Source organism: Myxocyprinus asiaticus, chromosome 30 (assembly GCF_019703515.2).
Source record: "Myxocyprinus asiaticus isolate MX2 ecotype Aquarium Trade chromosome 30, UBuf_Myxa_2, whole genome shotgun sequence".
Classification (NCBI taxonomy): Eukaryota; Metazoa; Chordata; class Actinopteri; order Cypriniformes; family Catostomidae; genus Myxocyprinus; species Myxocyprinus asiaticus.
The window spans coordinates 20,602,674-20,614,522 of NC_059373.1; the positions used below are offsets into that span (position 1 = coordinate 20,602,674).

The window sequence follows — 11,849 nt, forward strand, 5'->3', positions numbered from 1 at the left end:
TTAATAAATGCTGTAAAATATTCTTCATTTTTAGTTCATGATACTTTAATGTATTAACAAATAAAACCTTATTGTAAAGTGTTGATAATTCTTGAAAACACAGCTATTGTTGAACAGCACAAAATAGGGATGGGCACGAGTACTCGGGTACTGACGTGGCAGCAATGATCGATCATGAAAACGAAGATCGATGGCGATCATGCATGATGTAACTTAATTCCAAATTCAGTGACAAATACCTGACAACTAAACACAAACGTGTCAAAGAGGGAGCTTATTTTTAATTTTGAGATTGATTACATTGTGATTTTGAGGGGCACACTGATTGTCAGAGACGTCTCATAGCAACCAAACTGATATACGATGCTGCAATGCTACTTTTACGATAATCAAAAGTGTGTAATTTACCGTGTTTTGAACACCTGTCTCTGCAAAACGTTTGCTAAACCCGTTTTATCATTTAATGTAAGAACTTTGACTCGTTAATGGATATTATTTAATAAAAGTGAATGTTTGTCACTGACTGTAAACCTCCCTGCCCTGGGTGCCGACATGTTTGCGTGTCGTAACACATACCTGCATCTCGATGAAATGGGAGTTTCCGTAACGAGTTTCCAAGTTAGAAGTCCGACGTAAAGTGTCATTCCGTTGCACTTTCCCTAGTTAAAAGGTGGAAATTCCGACTCTCCAAGTTGAATGGAAAGCTTCATGAATCATCACAGCAACAACAATATGGAGCATCATGGCTTTCCCCACAGGAGTGAACTCTTGGGGACACACACACACACACACACACCAGGCGTGTGGCAGTGGACTCAACGTGCTGAAGCAGTGAATTTACAGCAGGTGAGTGTTTCAAACAGCTAGACAGAGTGCAGCTAAATGGAACAGAATGTAGCATCTTCAAAGCTGAACTGCAACTTAACACGCATATTAAAAACACGATGGTTATGGCGTCTCCTGTTAATCCTTTAAAGTCCTCACTAAGAAAAAAGCAATGAAAAAATTCCTTCTTTGCATTTTTTATTTCCTTGGGACAATAATAACAATCGATGTTTATTTTTTAACAGACCCCCCAGTTTTTTAAATATAGGCCTCTACCAAACGATTGAGATGTCACATAATGGTAAAATATCAAAATATATATATAAAAAAAACAAAAACAAAAAAACAAATGGATAAATGTTTTCTTTGCATTTTTTATTTCCTTGGGGCAATAATAAGCCAAACCAAACAATTGAGATGTTATGTCACCCCCAAAAAGTAGATAAAAGTAGAAAAAGTCAAATAAAATGCTAATTCTATGACTAAATAAATCAGACTTTCTAGTCTGTTTGGTGGTGCAACAGCACAAATGTTTTTTGGGCATTAGATCCACTTTACTTCTGGTGGTATGCTACGAAGCATTGCTGATTTGCATTCAAACACAGGAAAACATCACATTTGTGACATTTACATCTCGACACAGAGGTAGGAAACAGAGGTTGCACCGCCCCCGCTTGTCACAGTGAAGTGGCCAATGTCCGCAGTTATCATAACGCACATCTGGTTGTGGCTGTGAAGGTCTTGGGGTGTAGCATCTTTTCTGAGACGATATATGTGGTGGAGAGGAGGATGATGGTAGCCAACTTTGGATGATGGCTTGTTGACTTGCTTCAAACTGTGGGCAACTGCCAGGTGGAACCTTTTGAGAGGCATTGGTTTCTTGTTCAGTAGGCCACAGTCCCTCTTGTAGACTGGCCAGGAATTTGAGATGCACAGGTAAAGGATGTATCCAAACAGGGGAAAGTACCATCGCCTTGCCTTCGCTGGGGTCTTGTACATGTGTACCAGCATGTCAGATATATCAATGCCTCCCATATGCTGATTGCAGGCAGGAATGGGTGATGGGCATGGGACGTCAATCTTTGCGTGGGCCTCTTTGCTCCACCGTTTGACAGTTGAAAGAGGCATGATCCCACATGACACATTTGTTGTCAAACCATTTCATTGCGAGCACCCCTTCAGCAGACCTGTAATCAAAAGCTCCACGTCCTTTCTTCATCAGCTTTTTGTCTGTCATCAAGGGAGCTCCATCGATGAGGTTTGATCGGACAGTGCCGATGCACTTGACACCCAGGTTTGCATAAAGGTTCTGGACCAAATTGAAACTGGTGAAGTAGTTGTCACAGAAGACAACTGAGAGCCGTGGCAGTGTTATGGTTTTGCATAACATTGTCACCAGCTTGGCCCCTAGAGGTAGCACCTGCTCCTGCTCACTTAGGGTAACATTGAAAAATGTGGATGCCCCTTGATAGAGCAATAGGTCATGGATGATGCCAGATGAACTGGCCCAGCAGAACAATTTAAAGCCCCACTTGTCTGGCTTGTTGGCAATATATTGGCGGAGAGTGCCAGCCCTTGTGCCTTTATATGCCACCATGACTTCATCCACACTGTGCTTGTAAGTGGATGGTATCAGTAGACTGCTCACGAAGCATCTCAAAAAGGGGGCGGATTTTGTGAAATCGGTCTGGACTGTCATTGCACTGCTGATTATCACTAAAATGAATGAACCGGCATAACAGCTTGAATATTTTCCTCTGCATGATATCAGCTATCACATTGAAATGCTACTCGTGGTGCCGGTAGTCATCTATGGCTGGAAAGTTGAAAACTACTCCCATGAAGAGTAGTATTGCCAAGAAAATCTTAAATCTTTTCTGGGCTAGTCTTTATTGGATCCCCCAACTCCTGAGCAGAGTACAGATTGGTATGTTGAGCAATATGCTCAATTATCTTGTCAGTGAAGAGCGTTTTGAAGTACTGGAAAGGTGTCTTTACAGCATCGGGGTGTTCAAATCTTACATAAGGAACCTGGAATTCTTCAATGTCTTCGTACTTCCAGATTTTCAGTTTTGAGGGTGTTTTTCCCATTTCTTATCTTTTTACGGGACGGTGGTTTTGTTGAGGCAACCTCCTCCTCATCTATAGATTCAAAAGAAGTGTCCCCTGTCTCTTCTGTTTGTGTGAGCGGATAATCAGGATCCTCTATTTGGTCATCGTCATCACTAAGATCAGCATCAGAGTCTTGAGAATGTTCTGGTATAAAGGCCAGAAAAGTATGTGACCTTGCACCATAAAATGTTTTAGTGTCCATCTATTTGTAAAACAAAGAAAAAAGTCTAAATTACAAACCATATACTGTTACAATGCTAATAATGCTAGAATACCAACATATGTCAATTTGTTACCATGGAATTAGTAGTATTACCAGTACTAGTATTATTTCCACATATTTATTCTAGATATTTACCATATATACAGTACTTTGAAAAATCATAGCATCACTACCTTTACCATAAAACGACAAACAAACTGTTTGGTCGAGCATGTTTTTAGAAAATTATTTGACCCTTATTAGACTTTTTGTTGCATCAAGTTATATAATTGTCTTCAGAAAGACCTTTGAAACTATAATATGTCGAAAAAATATGCTTACCTTTGAAAAGTCCACCAAACCGTGTCCTCATTTCTGGAGATTTTTTAATCGCCAACATCCTGCAAGAGGCTTACTGTCAAGGCACACGATTTAAAAGACACAGCGGCATCTAGTGGATTTGTTTTGCATGACATACCTAAACCGAGTGGTAGAGATGGCTCAATCAGGTTGAGTTTAACACATTCAACACATTGGTAGAGCTCATCAAAATGTGCTCTACCAAATAGTTGAGCAGAACGTTAAAGGTTAAGCCAACCGTGATTTGAAAATAGACGGTTCAGACAGTCACTAAAAAAACTGGTGCACGCTTACTAAGATTACTATGGTAACCTGAAAGAAGACACACGTTGTGTACATTCTTTCATTGAGTTGGGCAGCAAATCTTCACATAATGACAAAATATGATGCATTATATTTTGATTATGCAATCTTTTGTACATTTTGTAACAGATTATTTTATAACAGCCTATAAAAATGAATAGACGATACACTGGAACAACAAGACGCAATGTAGCAGCCAAAGATGTTTGTCAGACGTTATTATATATAGTTATGTACATGTCATTGCCCCTACAATCAAATGACCAAAATGCACATCACTAGCTTGTGCAGTGCTGACTGAAGCAGTTAATGCAGGCTGTTAAAACAAAGATATGGCACGCAAGGCTACATCACGATTTCAATTTTAATTCACTTCATAATGCTGCGGATATCATATCATATAACTCAGAGGTCAACGTTTGCAGAATTTAAAGAGATTTTAGGGCATTTTGTCTACTAGAGTACTTGGACTAATTACTCGAGCGGCAATGACATGTACATAACTGTATATATATTAACATGTCTGACAAACATCTTTGGCTGCTGCATTGCATCTTGTTGTTCCAGTGTATTGTCTATTCATTATTATAGGCTGTTATAAAATAATTTGTTACAAAATGTACAAAAGATTCCATAATCAAAATATAATGCATCATATTTTGTCATTATGTGAAGATTCGCAGCCCAACTCATTGAATGTGCACAATGCACCTCTGTCTGTTCTTCCTTCAGGTTACCAAAGTAATCTTAGTAAGCGTGCACCAGTTTTTAATAGTGACATTCTGAACCGTCTATTTTCAAATCGTGGTTGGCTTAACATGAGAGCATATCCATCACGTTTTTAATATGCGTGTTAAGTTGAAGTTCAGTTTGGAAGACGCTGCATTCTGTTCCATTTAGCTGCGCTCTGTCTAGCTGTTTGAAACACTCGCCTGCCGTATATGCATTGCCACATGCCTGGTGTGTGTGTCCCCAAGAGTTCACTCCTGTGGGGAAAGCCGCGATGCTCCATATTCTTGTTGCTGTGATGATTCATGAAGCGTTCCATTCAACTCGGAGAGTCGGAATTTCCACCTTTCAACTGGGGAAAGTGCAACGGAATGACACTTTATGTCGGATTTCTAACTTGGAAACTCGTGCAGAAATCTTTAACTACCATTTTGTCGAAATGTAGATGTGTGTTACATCACGCAAACATGTCAGCACCCAGGGCAGGGAGGTATGCAATCAATTACAAACATTCACTTTTATTAATGTTCAAAACACGTTTAATTACACTCTTCTGATTATCGTAACGATAGCATTGCAGCATCGTATATCAGAGTACCCGAGTACTCGTGCCCATCCCTAGTAATATTACATGTTCTTAGGAGCGCCAACCCCTCTTCATCGTGTGGCTAGCATTATTTCTGGATTGTGCATTTAAATTCACAGAGTTTTGAGTGGTCTCACAGAGTGGTCTCCCAAAAACTCATGTCCATTTTTATTACATCCATAACCCAAGTTAATTTTTCAATCTAAACGGGGAAAAACATTTGTCTAGATTGAACATTTTCAATGATTATACAGACAAAAGTTAGATATATGTGAAGACAAATTTCAAGATTTCACTGCAAATATCACAATAGTGACGCTGGAATTGCAGCTAGTGATTTTTATCAGCAACTGTTGCAACGGTTCAAACTAGGACTGGGCGATAGGATGTAATTGGATATCGACGATGTCTTTCAAAGATCCCAATTGCAACACTCATTGACAGACGATGATTGACAATATCGGGAAATGGCAAACCATGTATCTGGGAAGTCGCCAAATATATTAAACAGTAGCCTAGGGTGTAAAACTTGCATCCGTACCCGCAAAATGCAACAAGGCTGAATCCAGTTCACAAGCTCCTCGTCCAAATGTATTTCATGAGCAGGTAATTTTGCTCATCTACCCACAACAGGTGGGCGACATGTAAGGCGTCTCAGAGTGACACATGACAAGAAATGCTGTTAGACTCACAAAAGACACACGCTTGAAGAAACACACTTTATTATATTTTTAAGAACAGACAAAAGAAAAGCTGTCAATGCTCGTGTCTGATTCGCTGTTTGTCATGTGGAACAAGCGCATGTAAAGAGTTCACATTTTTTTCCTGTTTCATTCGTCTGAAAACTGTTTGCAAGAATAATGTCATCTATGAGAATGCAGCAAATTATCTCCGATCAGGGAGGTGGTTAAATAAGATATTTTGATTACTTTGTTATTTTATTGCTTTTTTCGTTTATTTTAAAATGCAGTTTGAATTTAGAAATGTCTTTTGTTTATGTTTTTCATGTTTCAATAAATGAATAAATTTTTTAAAGCAAAATCAATAAAGTAAAATATTCACCGACCCTCAGCTGGGGATATAATAGACAATATAATCATATATTGCGATATTTCTTTAAGCCAATTATCGATAAAATAATTTTTACAAATCACCCAGCCCTAGTTCAAACCTGTTTTATTTCCAACCATTTTATTTCTGTTGATGAATTAAAATAAACCTGCCTTACTTGAAGGAAGTCCTGACAGCGAAAATCAGGAGCCTCTGTCTCGCGTGTTCTCAAAGTGTGTGCGTGACGCCGAAGCAGCTGTGAAGTTTGTGAATGAAGTTGTTCCGAAAGAAGGTTCAATGACACTTATTTGGGTGAAAAATGCTTAAAGAATGCACTGGACAGGACACTGTCGATAACATGCACCCCCAATTAAATATTATATATATATATATTCATGTTTAATATTTGATACAGATGGCATTATAAGGTTAAATACATAAGTAAACAGGATACAAAACGTTTTGTGATCGGATTACAAAAACTACATACAGTAGTAGTTAAAAAAGTGGTCCTGAATGCGTCCCGGACATCAGTGTAGCGCCACCCTGTAATCAACAACTACACTAAAACAGGAGTTTTTAACTTGGCAGGTTACGTGCGGCTTTAAAACGAAATAATCGTCAGATCGGAATATTTTAGATCAGCATGCAGAGACACAGATGAGAAGCACACACTTATGAAGCTCAGGTTAATACAGGTATTCCTTTAAAACACTGAGAATTCTTCTCAAAATGTTGCATTTGTGCTTAGATTAAATTTCAACTGCATCTGGGAGAAATAGCACACCTTTTGTTTGCACTTCCTTTGTCTTTTGACTTTTTTTATTGTTTATTATCATGCAGTAGCACACTGACCATAGTGATTGGTGGAAGATGCATGAAATCAGAGACCCTCCCCTCGAAGTCCAAACACATGTGGTCACAGGAGACACATTTAAGCGACCAGGTGTAAACAGCGATGTATCACACCTGATCACATGTTATCAGATCACCCGAGATGCATCTTAGTGCCAGGTGTAAACAAGGGATGTGCATGAGTAATGAACTTATCGAGTACTTGTCGAATATTAAAAATGTTACTTGAATATCGCAAATACATTTTCCTTTCCGCATTTTCCTGCCATGAGCATCAAATAATTCCACTGTTCTTTTCCTCTGAACCTTTGAGGTGTTGGATGAGAGAAGATATGATGGCATCTGTGCCATTAAAAGCAAAGAAATGTGTGGCAATACTTGTAATATTTTTATTCTTATTGAATTCTACTCTATTGGTATTCAGTTCTTGGAGTCATGCAATCCAACGGACGAGGATCTGCTTTTATGATATGAAAAAAATGTAAAGCAGTATGTGAAGCTTATCAGACTAGTATGTGTGAATGTGCGTTAAATCTCAGAACACAGACAGAGCACATTTATAAAAAGCCAACTTTCACCACTTGTTTTTCTGAATAATAACATGTGAAACAATAAAAATGTGATAGCATGTAGACCGTTGATTCAAGTTTATATGTGTGTTACCCTAATGTGCAGTATTGGTTACTATGTAAACTCCTGGTGAGTGCATGTTTTTTTTTTTTTTTCTGTCATTACTTTTTTTGGGTCAATTTATATTACTGCATATTGCTCATTTCCTTTTTTTTTCCTAAAAGAAAAGCATAATTTGTTGAAGTTATCTTATTTTGAAACCGTTCTCGGTAATGTTTGTGAATAAAACAAAACATACATTTAATGTACGGGTCACATTTGTTATTATAATTTTTTTTTCTCCCTTTTCTCCCCAGTTTGGAATGCCCAATTCCCAATGTGCTCTAAGTCCTCGTGGTGGCATAGTGACTCGCCTCAATCCGGGTGGCGGAGGACGAATCTCAGTTGCCTCCTTGTCTGAGACCGTCAATCTGCGCATCTTATCACGTGGCTTGTTAAGCACGTTACCATGGAGACGTAGCGTGTGTGGAGGCTTCACGCTATTTTCCACGGCATCCACGCAAAACTCACCACGTGCCCCACTGAGAGCGAGAACCACACAATATAGCGACCACGAGGAGGTTACCCCATGTGACTCCACCCTCCCTAGCAACCTGGCCAATTTAGTTGCTTAGGAGACCTGGCTGGAGTCACTCAGCATGCCCTGGATTCGAACTCATGACTCCAGGGGTGGCAGTCAGCGTCAATACTCGCTGAGCTACCCAGGACCCCCACATTCGTTATTTTTAACTTACTTTTTAATTTACCAGTAATCAATAACTTGTTTTTGGTGGGTTAGAGTACACGACAACAAAATTACTCCAAAATGCTCATCCCTAGAGTAAACAGTGTCACTGTCATCAAATGCACTGTCTGACTTTTGCTACCAAAAGAAAAGCATAATTCACTTTTGAAACTCACGGCTGCAGTGTCAGGCTCATCCTTGATGTTTTCCATTGGGCCCTGTGGTTCAGATGCTTTCTCATACTCCTCATCCACTGGTTCATCCTTGATCTGCACAGGTTGGGCCACTTTCATCTCAGGTTTTGTGGTGTGTTTTAACACTGGTTTTGTCTGCTGAATATGGATGAAAGGGATTTTAGCATTATGTGTTTATTGCTCCATGTACTAACAAATTAACTCATCTTGCTTGTCTTCAATGGTCAGTATAATTTTGGTATATTGTGCTCACCATTCCAGCAGGTAATGTCATGGTCTCATTTTTTACACCTTCAGCTGTTCGTTTTTCTTTTTCAGGGAAGTAGAACAAAAATAAAATAACCAATTTTTCTGAACTATTGTAGTGAAGAATGAATTCACTAACTCTTTAAAAAACAATAACAAAAAAAAAGTTGGTGATCATTGCAAATAACAATTATTTTGTGAAGAAGTTAAATGATCAACTGAAATGGCCATCTGGTGCATGGGTTACAAGGTCAGTTCCTCAATTCAGTTTTGTTGAAGTAATAATACACAAAATTCACAGTTTGATTGAACACATTGTCAATCAATACAACAATTAAGCAGCACCTAAGAATGTACCTTCCAACCATTTTATTTTCAAAAGCCTATCAGTATATTAAAACATTCACCACTCTAAAAACATGATTCATTAAACTGTAACTTTGACCCACAACCTGACCGCCTTATGATCTCATCGATCATTTATTTTTTAAGACTTTAAAAACGATTTCAGCTTGAATATTTTTCCACTGATGTGAAACATGTTGTTCATTTCTGATCATCAATACACAGACAATATTTGCTCATAAATATCAATACCTTTACCTTTCATTTCAAAGAACACTGAACAGTTACCTTCCGGTATGACAGTTCATACCTACCAGAATGTTTTGCTTTATTCACCATCATGTTTCCGTTGCGATCCTCAGTTTGGTCCACATCCACTGGCATTTCATCCCTCAAGTCCTCAACTTTAGCAATCACTAGCTCTTCTGAACAATGTGCTGTATCCACCTTGTCGTTATTCTCCTCCTCGTCGTTATTCTCCTCCTCTACTTCTATAGCTTCCTTCTTATGTTCAAAGTAACCCTGTACACTCGTTTCTTCTTCTTTGCCCAGATCTGTTGTTTGGCTCTTTTCCTGTCCACTTCCCTCCTCTACATTTATATCCTGCTGTAGTTTTAAATCCAGGTCTTCCTCCTCCATCTCCTCCTGCTCCATCTGATGCTCATCCATCAGGCTCTCTTCAGGGTCAGACTCTTTCACTATCGCCTCAGTGATGTTCAAGTCCACTGCTGACTGTGAGGAGGCTGACATCTTTCCTAAAAGTGCAAAATTACAGAATTCAATTCAGCCATATTGTTCGTATTTTGTAATACAAATGTATTTTTTTTATTAATATGATGAATCAGAACTCTGAGCACCAGAACTGTCAGGCACAGGAACAGTTTTTTCCCCCAGGCTATCCATCTCATGAACAGTTAAAACTGCCCCTTTGAGCAACAATTTATGTGCAAAATAAAGCTTAGTCTTTTTATATTATCCAACACATACAACCTCTTCTGCCATTACATTCCCTTGCACTGTACATAACCGATTTGTATTTAGATTTGCACTACATATGTGTTTGTGTGTATATATATATATGTATATGTATGTATATTATATATATATGTATGTATGTGTGTGTGTGTGTGCGTGTGTATATTGTGTATTCTATATATACTTTTTCTTTTCAATATTTATTCTTTATTCAACTTTTAATTATTTTTTAAAAGTCTTGTTGCTGTTTTGTATTGTTGTGCACTGGAAGCTTCTGTCACCAAGACAAATTCCTTGTATGTGTAAGTATACTTGGCAATAAAGCTCATTCTGATTCTGGAAACAAACATGATAAAATTTACCCAGACCAAAACAAAAAATGATTATTCTTAATAATAGAGTAATCGACTGAAGGGTCAGATGAGCAAGCTTCAAAACATTATGATACAAGTAAATTGGAAAACGTTTGTTGGGGTTACTATAAACGTGCCTCTTTGGCCAATAATTAAACATACTCTTAACTCAAGACAACTGCATTGATGCTCTGTTTATGTGATGTCCGGGTCGTTCTATTGTCTTTAGCTAGCTTTTCAATACTATAGGGAAAAATATAAAACTCTCCATCATACGGCATGAACATAAAGATGTGCATTCAGAATCAACCAAATAAATGTAACATATCGCGAGCAACGCACGTTTTTACAAATAATCTCTGCACAGAAGGTAAACAACCCGCGGGCCGCTCTTTGTAACGGTTTAAATACTCACTTTACGCCACTTGACGTCTTTTCAACAATTCCTCGCACGGGTTACCTTATGCACAATCCTGCGAGCCGCACGACTGATTAATACAGTATTAAAATATTAAAAAGGCATGCATATATGGCTAACTGGGCCAGGCTAGACAAGCAGCAACTCCCGCGAAAGCACACCCCCGTCTGCACACACCAGTGCATTATGGGAGATGATCACAGCACGTGCGCGAACGCATAAAACACAAAATAACGATGAATTTGGACTGCAATAAGATGAGTGAACCATTGGAACAATTATTTTATTCATGTTAATTTTCCCCCCAAAGTTGATGATCTTCAGGATTGGATATTGTTGAAAAATATACAGTTCCTGACTTGGACTACACAAGTATGTAATGTTTTTTCTATAGTGAACCCTAAAGTTGAATTTGTGGTCAGTGCTATTGTGATATTGGCAAAATACTATAAATATAAGTGCAGGTTCTTTAAAAACCATCCACTTTTCTTGCCATTTCAAAATGGGTTGGTGGTGTTTTATAAATCGTTAAATGTATGTGTAACAAAAATGCCCTTTATGCCATTTTTAAGAGTCTTCTTTGAAGATTAACCCCTTGTCTGTTTTTTTTTTTTTTTAGTATTGCTTTGTCTTATTTTTCTTCTTGTTGCTGCTCAGTTTCTTATTTCTACAACATGTTAATTTTTGTAAAGCCTGTTTGTAATTTTTGAATGTTTGAATAATAATAATAATTAAAAAAAAAAAAAACACAACGTTTTTGTCATGCTTTATTATAAACAATTTTATTCCAATTCTGGTCAAGTCTGTCCAGATATATTGAAGTTATTCAAAAATACATTAGAATGCAATTCACACAACACAATTACTTGAATACACCTCTTCTGTAATGAACATGTTTTCAATTACCAGTTTCAAAGTCATATTTACATTTTTTTCTGAGAC

General features: G+C 38.0%; 1 protein-coding gene across 2 annotated transcripts in view; it reads right to left on the bottom strand.

Moving 5' to 3' along the window:
- LOC127421475 (zinc finger MYM-type protein 4-like) overlaps positions 1-11,071 on the bottom strand; it is a 51,046-nt gene extending 39,975 nt beyond the window's left edge. For both annotated transcript variants that reach the window (XM_051664537.1, XM_051664539.1), the window contains exons 1-4: positions 10,905-11,071; positions 9,476-9,916; positions 8,824-8,879; positions 8,553-8,708 (exon numbers count right to left, since the gene is read on the bottom strand). In XM_051664537.1, the coding sequence (XP_051520497.1) occupies positions 8,553-8,708; positions 8,824-8,879; positions 9,476-9,911 (648 nt within the window). In that variant the 5' untranslated portion in view covers positions 9,912-9,916; positions 10,905-11,071. The remainder of the gene's footprint in view (positions 1-8,552; positions 8,709-8,823; positions 8,880-9,475; positions 9,917-10,904) is intronic.
- Positions 11,072-11,849: the final 778 nt, after the last annotated feature.